This window comes from Miscanthus floridulus, chromosome 15, assembly GCF_019320115.1.
Source record: "Miscanthus floridulus cultivar M001 chromosome 15, ASM1932011v1, whole genome shotgun sequence".
Taxonomy (NCBI): domain Eukaryota; kingdom Viridiplantae; phylum Streptophyta; class Magnoliopsida; order Poales; family Poaceae; genus Miscanthus; species Miscanthus floridulus.
This window is the reverse complement of record NC_089594.1, coordinates 22,082,489-22,096,469: the sequence shown is the minus strand read 5'-3', so window position 1 is coordinate 22,096,469 and position 13,981 is coordinate 22,082,489. Positions and strand designations below refer to the sequence as shown.

At 52.5% G+C, this 13,981-nt stretch overlaps 1 protein-coding gene across 1 annotated transcript; it reads left to right on the top strand.

The window, feature by feature from the left end:
* The first annotated feature begins 8,472 nt into the window (after nt 1-8,472).
* On the top strand, nt 8,473-9,678 carry LOC136507192 (aspartyl protease family protein At5g10770-like). The gene has a single exon (XM_066501992.1). The coding sequence runs from the start codon at nt 8,473-8,475 to the stop codon at nt 9,676-9,678; it is 1,206 nt and encodes a 401-aa protein (XP_066358089.1).
* The last annotated feature ends 4,303 nt before the right edge of the window (nt 9,679-13,981 follow it).

The following is a 13,981-nucleotide window of genomic DNA, read 5'->3' as shown; positions in this document are numbered from 1 at the left end:
CGAGAGGGCGGTCAGGAGTTCTCCTAGCTTTTTGTGCGACCCTCGCGCATCCTTTTTGTTCGGACGGAGGGGTTGTTTGCCGAGATCCCTCGAGTGCGAGCCTGGGTCGCTGGGTCTCGGCAAAGTTGCAGGAAGAGCCCCCGAGCCTCTGCATGGAGCGAGAAGGCGATCAAAAGTTCCCCTAGCTTTTTGCACGCCCCTCGCGCATGAGGGTTTGTTTGCCGAGCCCCCCTCGGGTGCGAGCCTGGGTCGCGGGGTCTTGGCATATTTGCAGGAAGAGCCCCTTAGCCTCTGCATGGAGCGAAAGGGCCATCAGGGGTTCCCCTGGCTTTTTGTACGACCCTCGTGCAACCTTTTCATTCGGAAGGAGGGGTTGTTTGCCGAGTCCCCTCGAGTGCGAGCCTTGGTCGCTAGGTCTCAGCAAGGTTGTAGGAAGAGCCCCTTAGCCTCTGCACGGAGCAAGAGGGCCGTTAGGGGTTCCCCTGGCTTTTTGTACGACCCTCGCGCTTCCTTTTCGTTTGGAAAGAGGGGTGGAATATGCCAGGCTACCCTCGATGGGCGTGAGCGGTGGCACTTCCGGTGAGCTGTTATCGGGTAAGTCCAAGTGGAGGCCCATGCCCCGTTCGCTAGGGGTCGGCTAGCGGTCCAGAGACACACTCCAAGAGTACCAGAGGGTTTCTCTAGTGGGTGCCAGGGCCGTTCATTGGGCCTCGGTGGCTCGGTGCCTCTCTACGGTGGGATCCCATTCGGAGACCTCCCTGCCGGTCTCGGACACAACTTAGGGTGTCCCAAGCGTTTCGCTTGCTTGGGTCTCGGCCCCGTATGGGCTCACCCATAGTCATCCCTGACTCTGTTGCCCTAGAGCGGCTGTCAAAACCCTCGGGGGCCTAGCCTTCGAACCCCTAGACCGTAGCGGGCTCAGCGCCCAGTTCCTTTGTCTGAAAGGAATCGAGTGGGGGATATTCCCTCCCCCCATCGGTTCGACAATAGCAGACGCACCTTTTGAGGTGACTTTCTCGGGGAGGCAAAACGACGCCTGCCACTGCAGCGGTCGGACACGACGCCGTGTCAGCAGATGGAACATAACTGTTCACGCGATTAATGAGGGAAAGGTGGGTACGTGGGTGGTAAAATTGGATCTGGATTAACTATGCCAGATCTGGGGGAAACTTTCCCGATTTCGTCGCCCGCCCATTTCACCTCCTTCCTGCATAAATACGCAACGAGCATCGCCCCTCTCCTCCTTACCTTGCCTGCATTCGCCTTTGCCGCCCTTGCGCCGTTGCTAGAATAGAGAGCATCGGGGAGAAGGAGAGAGAGGCGAGATAGAGAGAGCGAGAGAGGCTCACCGTCGTAGTCGTATTATCCATCGCACCCATGGCCGGCGCCGTTGTCGTTGAGGTGGATTCTTAGGGTCAGTCCGACATCACCGTGGAGACGCTTCAATCGCTCGTCGACGGCGGACTTCTTCGCCCGGTTACCGACCCCAACAGGCCGGAGTGGATTGCTCCGTCGGGCGAGCTGGAGTCGAGGCCACGCGATGGCTATGTCGTGAGCTTCGTGTCCTTTCACGAGCGTGGCCTCGACTTGCCGGTGGATCGATTCATGTGGGCGCTCCCGCACTACTACAGCGTGGAGCTCCACAACTTCAACCCCAACTCCATCGCGTAGGCGGCCATCTTCGTCGCCGTCTGCGAGGGGTACATGGGGATTGCTCCCCATTGGGAGTTGTGGCTCCACCTCTTTCGGGCGGGGCATACCACCAAGTCGACAGACACGACGGGCGTGAGGAGGGCGGTGAGGGCCAGCGGCTGCACTCTTCAAGTGCGCCAGGATTGGCAGCACCTTTACATCCTGGCTCAGCTCACCTCGACCAATCGCCGCTGGTATACCAGTTGGTTCTACCTCCACAACGACGATGGCGAGCTTCCCCCTTACACCGAGCGGATCGTGGAGAGTTGTCCGGAGAAGTGGAGGTATGGCGTCCCAAAGGAGGATTAGCCCAAGCTACAGCCGCTCCTAGAGGGACTGGAGAGGCTACGTGGTTGTGGCCTCACGGCGGCTATGGTCGTGGCGGCCTTCCACCGTCGGAGGGTGCTGCCGCTGATGGCTCGGCAGCGGCGCCTGTTCGAGATGAGACCGTATGAGCCGATCGAAGGCATCCGGATGTCCGCCTCCGCCCTCCTCGATGAGGAGATTCTACATCGGGTGAGGAAGACGGTGGATGGGAAGCTGAGGAGCGGTGGTCTGGCCCCTATCGCGATGCGCCCGTCGTGGGGGTACTTTTCTTTGGCAAGTCACACGCTGCTGCGGCCCCTGATGCCTCCTCATTCCTTACTATTTTCTGGTCCTTTATTTGCGTTCGCCATTCCTACAGGGCATGAGGGACGTGCGAGCCTCCCCACCGCCCGTTCCTGAGGATGCAGCGTGGCGGGCGGTGAACCGGGCGCACGCCAAGGCGTAGAAGAGGCGGAAGGACGCCAAGGAGGCAAAGTGTACGAGGAAAATCCTCGCACGCGAAGGACTAGAGAAGCGTCGCCGGCAGCAAAGGCAGGACGGTCTTCCGTTGGAGGCGTCCCCGTCGCCGTCACTGTCGACGGACGCTTCGGATGGAGATGATGAGGGCGAGATGGGGCGGGGTCCCCTGGATCATCTCCCTGACATCGGGGAGACGGTGCCCGGGGTGTCGGCAAGCAGCCCAGTGCTCCCAGGAGGAGGAGGAGATGCCTCGGGGCCGACGATCACCCGCCCCAGGGCCACGGCCGACACGCCCGAGGCGCAGGCGTTGGGAAAGCGCACCGTTAGCCCGGTGGGCTCGACAGCAGCGGTGGAGCAGGTGGCGGCAGGGGCGACGCAACTGCCCCCGTAGAGGACCGATGGGGTGCCGGGGTCCATCGAGGACCGACCGGCGTCGGCGGATACAGAGGTCATGCCTCTGCCACTGCCACCGCCTTCATAGAGGAGGGTCGCCATGCCAAAGCGGTTGTAGCCCCGCTTGAGGTAAGCGTATTTTCGGTAGAGTTGCAGCATTTTCTGTTCGTTCTTCGGTCTCACGCTGACCCCGTAAGTATCTCATCTTCAGCCAGAAGCGTCCTGCGGAGGTGCCCACCTTGGCACCACTTAAGGCGCTCAAGGTGAGGCCCAGCTCCACTGCCCACTAGGTGGTGGAGGCGCAAGCCGCCATACAACATGGTGCAGCGTCGGCGAAGGCCGACCCGAAGGAGCCGGTCACCCAAGGAGGGGCTACCGAGGCGACCCCGACACAGATGGGGAAGGGAGAAATCCGCCCCATGAGGCCGAGGCTCGTGAGTTAGATGGGGCTAAGGCGCCCTCAGTTACCGAGGCCACCGAAGTCGAGGCCCCTCGGGCCTCCGAGGCCGAGGCGACGGAGGCCGGGGCGCCCAGGACTGCCGAGGCCGCAGCGGCGGGGGCCGGAGCCCCCGGGACCACCGAGGCCAACGTGATTGCGGCGAAGCCGTCGGCCCAGGAAGTGGAGATGAAGGCGGCGGAGGCCTCGGTGGCGCCCCTGGTCCTAGGCCTGCCGCTGTTGCGAGGGAGCGCCCGGGAGGCGGAGGTCCATGCGATCTCCTCCGATGATACTTCCCAGGCGCAGGAGGTGGTCGACGCCGAGGTGGCTGGCTCCGTCGAATAGCCGGCTCTGACCCCGGGCGAGGGAAGCTCGGCCCTTGTGCGGGTACGACCCAAGCCCCACGGGTGGGATCACTCGCGTGTCCTATGGCAGAGCCGGGACGACCCTAAAGGGGAGCCTCTGTTCGCCCTCAAGGATGCGGCCGAGGGTGGGCGCTGGGACACCTTCGGGCAATACCGCCAGCTGGCGGAGCGGTCACTGCAGACGGCGCTGTCCGTGGTGGCCGACGATCTGCTCGGGGTCGCCCAGGTTCATGCCTTCTTTTCTCATGTGGTGTCGTCTTTTTCTGAGTTTTCTTGTAGTGAATGACCCCTGTTCTGCTTACCTAGGAGCTCGAGACCCGGTCTCTTGGGAAGTCAGTCTTTCTCCGGCGGGAGAGGGACGTCTGGGACCAACTCCAGCGGCAGAAGGACCTGCTCGCTCGTGCCAACGAGCTTCTATCAGCGCGGAGCACGGAGGTGGAGGACCTCCGCTTACGCGGTACTGATATGAAGGCTGCTGCGGCGGTGGCTCAGGAGCAGGTCGCCCCCTTGGCGGCGCGGGTCAAGGAGTTGGAGGAGGAGCTGACCTGTGTGGCCGGTGATCGAGACGCCTTCAGGTCTCAGGCTGGAGAAGCCACGGCCTCTGTCAAGGCCCTTGCTAGACAGCTAGGACGGAGTAGGGTGCGCACCAGCTGACGAAAGGTGCCTTGGACGAGGCCCTCAAGGCGGCTGAGGCTTCCCGGACCGAGGCTGTGGTCTGGAGGGGAGAGGCCGAGGGTGAGTCTCATTCCCCATGTTTTATTTGTTTTTCTTGTGTTTGGCCCCTAACTCCATGGTGTGATACAGAGCTGGAGGGAGAGGCTTCTAGGGCGGCCGAGGCTTCCCAGGTCAAGGTCCAGTGCCTAAAGGAGAAGGCCGAGGCTTCTCGGGTCGAGGCCCAGTGCTGGAAGGAGAAAGCTGAGGCCTCCTAGGTCGAGGCCCGACGCTGGGAGGAGAAGGCCGAGGGTGAGTCTCGTAGGCTTCCGCCCCTATTTGGCTTGTTTTCCTTTGTGCTCAACCCCATTTTGTTTCTTTTGGCGCAGAGCTAGAGAAGGAGGTCACCTAGGTAGCCGAGGCCTCCGTTGCAGTGCAGGCGGTGCTTGAGACCGAGATTGGGGAGCATAATGTGCTGAAGAGCGCCACTCGTGCTGCCTGCGAGGCCCTAGAGGTCGAGGGGGTCTAGTCAGGCAGCTCCCTCGGGAGCCGCCTGATTGCGTTGAGCGGCCAAGTGCGCGAGTGACTCTAAGGGGCGCTGCACACGGGCGTTAAGCGCGCCCTGACCGTCATCGCCTCGCACTACATCGGCATCGATCTCAAGGCCATCAGCGATGGCTACGTCCTGCCTGATGATGAGGAGGAGGCCGACGAGGAGGTTGCGAAGCTGATGGAGGCGACGAAGGGCCCCGGCACGGCGCTGGCCCAACTGTTTGAAGAGGAGGTGGACCCTCCCACGTCATCCGCCGATGCTGGAGACCTTGAGCCTTGACCTGGGCCCGAGAGGCCATGCAAATAGATTAGGGATTATGTTACCCTATCATAACGCTGGTGGCCGTCGAGGCCTTTTTAAAGTAATCGTGCGTCTATGCTTCTTTAATCGTTTTTCATTGTATTTTCGAGCCTCTGCCCTCTGTCTCGTCTCTGAACAAATCCCTTGCAAAAAACTTCCTCGGAGCCTGAGCCGCCCCCGGGCAAAAGGTGGTGAGGGAGTGCCATAGCCCGGAGGCGTAGGCCGTCTCGCGACTCAGTCGGCCTTCTGGCCTTGAGGCAGCTTTTCGGTCCTTAGGTTTTTTTCACAATTGATTTGTTAGAGCACGCTAGAGAGTTTGGCGTAGGATTTTTTCGAAAAATGACTGAAAAAATGGTGCGTGGGACTTAGGGGGGAGTCCCCCCTTCTAGCCCCCAAGGGAGGCTCGGTTCTACAGAGGCAGAGCCGAGTCTCCCTTATGGTGTTATCGTATTGCCGAGACCCGTGATGGGCTCGGGGGGTTTCTCGAAAAATTAGAACAACTAAAGAACGCTTCTTAATTGTATTCAGAGAAACAATGTATACAATGCTTAGAAATTTAAGGGTAAAAGCAACGTAGCTGTTCTATGTTCCAAGCGTTGGTGAGGATTTCGCCCTTCTCGTTGGCTAGCTTGTAGGTCCCGGGCTTCAGCACTTGGGCGACGATGTACGGTCCTTCCCATGGTGGGGTCAGCTTGTGGCGGCCCTTGTTGCTCTGCCTCAGCCTCAGCACCAGGTCGCCCACCTTCAGGTCTCGGCTTATGGTGGGCCCTCTTCCACTGCCGAGGCGTAGTCGATGGAAGGCTTATGGAGATCTCTAGCGAAGACATTCGGGGGACCGGGGCCCGTGCCGACGCCATCTTTGCCAGTTCGTCCGCGGCCTCGTTGAATTTTCACGCGATGTGGTTGAGTTCAAGACCGTCGAACTTGTCTTCAAGGCGACGTACCAGCCTGCAGTATGCCTCCATCTTGGGGTCATGGCAGTTCGACTCCTTCATCACCTGATCGACAACGAGCTGCGAATGGCCCCGTACGTCGAGACGTCGTACCCCAAGTTCGACGGCGATCTACAAGCCGTTGACGAGGGCTTCGTACTCGGCTGCGTTGTTGGAGGCGGCGAAGTGGAGCCGAATCATGTAGCGCATGTGTACTCCTAGGGGTGAGATGAAGAGCAGACCCGCGCCCGCCCCAGTCTTCATCAGGGACCCGTCGAAGTACATGGTCCAGTATTCCGCCTGGATTTGGGCAGGTGGCAGTTGGGTGTCGGTCCATTCTGCCACGAAATTGGCCAAGACCTGAGATTTAATTGCTTTCCGAGGCGCAAAGGACCAAGCTTCCCCCATGAGTTCGACGGCCCACTTGGCAATCCTACCTGAGGCCTCCCGGTTATGGATTATCTCCCCCAGGGGGAAAGACGACACCACGGTTACCGGGTGGGATTCGAAGTAGTGGCACAGCTTGCGTCGAGCCAAGACTACGGTGTAGATCAGTTTCTGGACGTGGGGGTAGCGTGTTTTGGTCTCGGAGAGTACTTCGCTGATGAAGTAAACAGGTCGTTGGATGGGTAGAGCATGCCCTTCTTCCTGCCTCTCGACTACTACAGCCTCACTGACCACTTGGGTCGTGGCGGCGACATAGAGCAAGAGAGCCTCGCCCTTGGCTGGCGGTACTAGAATGGGTGGATTGGTGAGCAATGCTTTGAGTTTAGCGAGGGCTTCTTCGGCCTTGGGGGTCCATGAAAAGCGTTCTGATTTCCTCAAGAGGCGGTACAGAGGCAAGCCTTTTTCGCCAAGGCGCGAGATGAAGCGGCTTAGGGCCGCAAGGCATCCCATAACCTTCGTACTCCCTTGAGGTCTCGGATCGGCCCCATGTTGGTCACGGCCGAGACCTTCTCCGGTTTGGCTTCGATGTCGCGTTCCGAGACTATGAATCCTAAAAGCATGCCTCGGGGGACCCCGAAGACACACTTTTCGGGGTTAAGCTTGATGCCCTTTTCCCTGAGGCATGTGAAGGCTATTTCCAAGTCGTCGACGAGATCACTGGCCTTCCTGAACTTGACCACGATGTCGTCCACGTAGGCCTCGACGGTCTTCCCGATGTGCTCGCCAAAGACATGGGTCAAGCACCGCTGGTATGTGGCCCCTGCGTTTTTTAGGCCGAACGGCATAGTCACATAGCAGTACATGCCAAATGGTGTGATGAAAGAAGTCGCGAGCTGGTCGGACTCTTTCATCTCTTACATGCCAAGTCGCGACAAAACAATGAAGATAAATTTTATATGTAAATTGTAGACCTCGATGAAATCTATAACTTTGTAGTTTTGAGTTTTTTCATTTGAGGACAGTAAGATGCTCGAAAAAATAATATAAAATTTCAGCACCATATTTTGTCACGTGATGAGACTCAAATTTCAAAAAATAGAAAACCCTTCAATACGATGTCGGATGAAGATAATTTTTATATGTAAATTGTAGACCTCGATGAGATCTACAACTTTGTAATTTTGAGTTTTTTCATTTGAGGATGTTAAGATGCTCGAAAAAATAATATAAAATGTTAGCGCTCCCAAAAATATCAAAAGTTACTGTTCACCCGCAAAACCGCCCAGCCGGTTGAAAGTTGAACTTTTTCGAGAGTTGGAGGGTCAAAGTTGTCCGGTTTTGAAGTTCGAGGTTGAAATCCGGACTTTGGTGAAAATTGGAGGGTGTAAATTGGACTTTACCCTTAAATATAAGCCGGCAATAAAATCCCCAGTCCCAACATGTACAAATGCATGACGATGCTGTGAGTAACAATAAAGCTAGGTTAGGTGGTGATACCGTTTCGCATGAAAGTGTGAGCATTGTCCAAATTAATTAAATTGCAGTTCATCGCCCTTACTACTAATTGAAGGGCACACTACATGCTCTTAGAGTGTAGCTTCTTGAAGCCCAAACATATGCAGCCTGCCGTGCACACTGCACACACCTTACAAGCAAATACTACTGATTTTTCCCGAAATGGAATTTATACCGGTGCTTGTCATGGTGTTGCTTGCTCTAAGCTATATGGTCGGACCGTGCAACTGCACTGGAGTATGCTCGCCAGCGACGTACGGTAATCTCTCTTCATTCATCTGCACGAGATTATATATGCCAACCTTGTCTTCATGATCCTTCATGTTTCTGTTTTCTTTTCATTTCTTTTTTATTTTTGTGATTGTTCATTTTGTCCATGGATGTAGCTAGTACATTGCAAATAGAGTTTACTCCTATATTTTCTTCATGTTTTTATATTTTGATTTTGATCCTACACCCCCAATGGATGCATGCTCAGAGTCTCGGCAGAGGAAAGATGGCGCCTTCCACTTCCCTGTGTTCCACATGAAGCACCCGTGTGTTGACGAAGACCCATCGACGATCCACGCAGCAAGCGTATCAGACGCAGGCACCGTGATTGGGAACGACAAGATCCATCAAGGCAAGTACTTCATGGCCATCAGGCTGGGCACCCCTGCCGTCTTCAACCTCGTCACCATCGACACCGGCTCCACCCTCTCCTGGGTCAACTGCAAGAGGTGTCGGATACGGTGCCACGAGCAGGCGGCAGAAGCTGGCCCCAAGCTGGACCCTCACCGCTCCGCCACGTACCGTCACGTCGGCTGCTCCGACGAGGACTGCCTCGACATCCAGGCCGACAACGGCGTCCCCTACGGCTGCGTCGACGAGACGGACACCTGCCTCTACGGCCTGCGCTACGGGTCGCAGTACTCGGCGGGGAAGCTCGGGAGGGACAGGCTCGCCCTGGGCGACAACTACACCATCGTCGACGACTTCGTCTTCGGGTGCAGCGAGGACGACATGTTCTACGGCCTCGAGGCGGGCGTCATCGGCCTCGGCGACAAGCGTTACTCCTTCTTCAACCAGATGGCACGGCTGACGACCTACAACGCCTTCGCCTACTGCTTTCCCGGCGACCACCGCGCCGAGGGGTTTCTCATCGTCGGGCCGTACCCGCAGAAGCTGGAGCTCGTCACGACATTGATCAGGGGGTACGGGCGTAGGCAGCACGTCTACTCGGTTCTGCTGCTGGGCATCGCCGTCGACGGGAAGCCTCTGGAGGTCGACGGGCGCCAGATCCTGGTGGTCGACTCTGGGACCGATGACACCTTCGTCTCGTCCTCAGTTTTTTATGCTCTCGCCGAGGCGATAGCGTCGGCGATGCAAGATAAGGCGTATTACCGTGAGTACGGTCGGAAGGTCTGCTTCAGGCCTGCCGGCGGCGAGCCGGTGAACTGGAGGAGCTTGCCGACGGTGCAGATGCAGCTCCTAAGGGCTACGCTGGAACTACCGCCGGAGAATGTGTTCCATCAGCAGTCAACTGATCGCATATGTTTGGCGTTCCAGTCGAATGACGCTGCTGGCGTGCCGGATGTTCAGATTCTAGGGAACAAAGCCCTGAGATCTTTCAGGGTTGTCTATGATCTGCAGAAGCTGACCTTTGGCTTCCAAGCCCGGGCGTGTTGAAAGGAGTTGCCTCGGCCATGTACTATTTAAAAGAGATACTTCATATACCGTTCTTAGGCCCTCCACGGCGTTAGTGTTAGCCTAAAATGAAGCGTAGGTCTCGTTTGACACAGCTCAGCTTTACTAGTAAATAAAGTTTAAAATAGCCGGCGATAGCTGCGGGACAAAGTCACAGCTAAGATACGTCACTTTTAGCGCTAAGAAAAGTAAAACGCTAATAGCCCGAGATAGCTGGAGATTGCGGCTAATTGGGACAAACTTAGCTACCGCTAAACTATGTCAGAGCGGCCCACTAAAACGTGTGCCACTGCCGGCCCATTGCTTTGCCCTTCCATCCAGCCCAGGAAAATAACGTAACCCTGGCATCTTCTCATATCTCCGACTCATCTCGTTAGCCCATTGCTTTGCCTATCCATGCACTACAGCTATACGAGATTTGTCATTCGATATATTGCTTCTTCTCTGTTTTTCCTTTTGTTTAAGAAAAACAGCTAAACGGCTTAGCTGAAGCTATCTCCGGCTATAGCTGGGCTTAGCTGCATTGGAGGTCAACAGCTAAGGGGCTTAGCTGGAGATTTAAAACTTTTGCTAGTAAAGCTATTTTTTTTAGAAACAGCTTCATGAACAACTTTTTAAGTGAAGCTGAGTTGTTTTAGAAAAATTGTTTGGCAAAACAACTTCACCAACAACTTCATTATAGATGGCAGAGAGAAATGAGGGAGAGAGCTGGAATAAGCTACTTTTTTCAGCTTCATCCCACTTCATTTCCTTACGAGAGAGAAAGAAAAACAGTTTCACCCATGAAGCTATTTTAGCAATGGGTGTTTGGCAAGAAAACAGATCACAACAGCTGTGAGCTGTAACGATAGGCCCTTAATTTTTTTTATTAAGTGAAGCTTAAAATGAAAAGGACAAAAAGATTTGGGAATCACTCCACACGCTGCAATAGGTGTCCACACACTGCAATAGGTGGTACCGACGCCAGAAATTTGTGGAGCAAGGCAAGTACTTGCCTCAGTGCCAACTCTATATAAAAATACTACTCATATGCCATCCAGTCATGCTGTGAGTGTCTAAGCATGAAGATAAGAACAAACTGCATCGGAGTTATTGGGTCCCACTAGTAGTGCTATCACGCATTCATGCCGTAGTCTTGGAAGAGTGATGTCCTTTTTTTAAGCAAACAAATTAGGTGAGGATTATCCGCATGAGCACTGTAGGGACCATACGCATGACATGTGGATCTCAACTAAATATGGGAGGAGAGAGAACTACAGTAAACTCATGCAGTAGCAGCACAATACGCACAAGATCCGTGTAGAATGGTCCATACCCCATTTTTTTCCTTTTTGAACAGTGTAGGACCTATTATTTTTTAAGGACTATTTCATTCACATGCAGCTCCTAAATTTGTCTAGAGTTCTCCTATAACTCCTAATACCTAGGATTTCCATTTCTGACACCCTAAACTTATATTATTGTACCAACCAGGTCCAAACCCTTATCTGACGTCGCCCAAGCACTGATGTGGCTGCCAACATGGATTGGGCAGGAGGTCCAAACCTTAAACTTGCATTAATGTACTCTTTCTAGGTTTCTCTCTCCACAAACTCCACCGTAGAGCAGCTTCACAAACTTCAGGTTTTAATGGAGCACCTATCTAAGTGCTCTTAGAACTTCATCCTTTTTTTCGAACTGTATGTGTGGAGCTAAAACCGTTTGAAAAAAAAACATAGATGGGAGCTGAAAAACATGGATCAGAGCAGTCCCCACCCCCTAAGTATGCAAGAGTGTAATCTATGACCTATATAGAACCGATTTTATTACAAATACAATGAATATAAGATCTAATAAGCACTAGAAACGCGGATAAACCTGAACAACTAATAAGATCAAAAAGGTTAAGCCCGTCTTGCTACAAAAATGAATGCAACCAAAGACCGGATATAATTTACACTAACATTTAAACTAAATATATATCGAAGATCACATGGTGCAATAAAAAACATGACAATATATATCTTAATATTGTTAACAAGACTTTGTTAACATAGCTTCCACACTAATTTTCACTAAATACATAAGAAAAACATCCTATACAGTCATAATAATTCAAAACATTTGGCCATTAATGAGATTGTTAAGGCCAGTCCAATTGAAGATTTCATCTCACTGTTTTCAAAATTCCCATGTATTGGAAATAGTGTGGAAAAGTTTTATTCCATTAAACTCTTTTCATCATATGAAACTTTTATCATATCTCATCTCTCTATTAATACAATGCCACATCAGCTTATAAAATGCTCATGAAACTCTCATGAAACCCTGATCTGCCATTCACGCTGACTTCAAGCAAAACCAACGAAAAAACACTATTTTGTTTGCATTGCTCAATAATGAATATACAAGACCCTAGTCGACTTTGATGATGAACCTATGTTGATTCCGCCTAGATTCACCCTCTCCCCCCCCCCCCTATCTAGACATGTGTTGTCAATGTTGTATATATATACTATGAAGAACACATCTTTAACGATGTTTTACCATTGACTGCTTGTCATGAGGGTACCCGGGACGATGATTTGTTTGGAGGGGTATCGACGTATGCATGAACTCGATGGTGAACGCAGGGAGACAACGATTTATACTGGTTCGACATGCCACAAAATCACGGGGCCCTACGTCCAGTCTAGGGTAGATAATATATTACGTGATGCGCTATCTGTAGTATTCTCTCTATCTTTCTCTATATGATCTCATCTATCTGTTCTCTTATTCTGTTGGGGTCGTATGTTGAGGTTGTACCGATCTAGGAAGTCCTGCCCTCCTTTATATAGTCCAGAAGACAAGAGTCCTAGTCGGTTACAAAGTAGAAGTCCTAATAGGATTACATAATAGCAATGCTACTAGGATTACGTATGGGAAATCCTAGTTGGACTAGATATTCTCTCTTCTATGTGGGCTATCCCGTGGGTCCCGTATCGACAAGTCCCCGAGCATTTCATGGTTGAGCTCTAGGAACTTCCTTGTTCTTTCTGATCTTCATCTTCGTTCTTGTATCTATTATGGGTTCCTCTGCAGTGACTTGAGATGGTCTTCTTTTATTTGGTTGGTTCACCTTGATTGACGTGCACTTTCTCCCCCGAGCCTCTTGCTTTTTGTGATGAAAAAGCTGGAGGGTCCTTTTGGTCTATTCTCTCTGGGTTCTTTCTTTAGTGAGTGTAGCCCCCGAGCCTCTTGCTTCTTGGGCGTCTAGAATCTGTCCTTGAGAAAAAGTTTGGGGGTTTTCTTTTTGAGGATATGTATCATGTAGCCCCTAAGCCTGTGTCCGAGTACTTGTAATTACAGATAAGTTTTTGATCCATCTGAGTTGTTTCTAGACTTTTTCGACCCTTGACGCGCTTCATCTGGGTTGTTTCTGAACTTGTTCAATCAAAGTTCTTTCTAAACTTGTCCAATCCTTCACGCACCTCGTCTGGGTTGTTTTTTTATCATCCTGGGTTCTTTCTAAACTTATCTGTAATTTTGACGCACCTCGTCTGGGTTGTTTTTTGATCAACATGGGTTCTTTCTGAACTTGTCTGATCCTTGACGCATCTTGTCTGGGTTGTTTTTTACCTATCCGGGTTCTTTCTGAACTTGTCTGATCCTTGGCGCACCTCGTCTAGGTTGTTTTTTGACCAGCCTGGGTTCTTTTTGAAATTGTCTGATTTGTTGGTTGAGTAAGGTAGCTCTCGGGAGCGTGTCCTTCCCAATGGCATGGTACAGATGTAGCCCCTGCATGTTAAATTTAAAAATATGCTATAATTGACGTTCCAGATAGAAAGTCAGGAGCATGTCCTATATATGAATAAATAATCAGGGGTGGGCCTTGGTACTATGAAATGCATGTAAAAATTTTCGCGTCTTGCTCTTGTTAGGCCATGTAAACTCCTCAGGTAGCGTCATGTTACGTTTAAGCACCACGGTCCCTGTTATCGCTGCTCATTTATCGAGACTTAGGCATAGAAGAGCCAAGGCTTAATAGATTAAGGCATGCGCTACCCAAGTCCTTTAGCGACCGTTAAGAGAAGACTAGAACAGTTAGCCTGTGCGAAATAAAAAGAATGTGTCGTGTCTTGCTCTTGTTAGGCCATGTAAACTACCTAGGTAGTGTCCTGATACGTTTAAGCACCTTGGTCCCTGTTATCGCTGCTCATTTATCGAGACTTATGCACAGAAGAGCCGAGGCTTCACGGATTAAGGCATGCGCTACCCGAGTACTTTAGCGACCGTTAAGAGAAGACTAGAGTGCACGATGCAC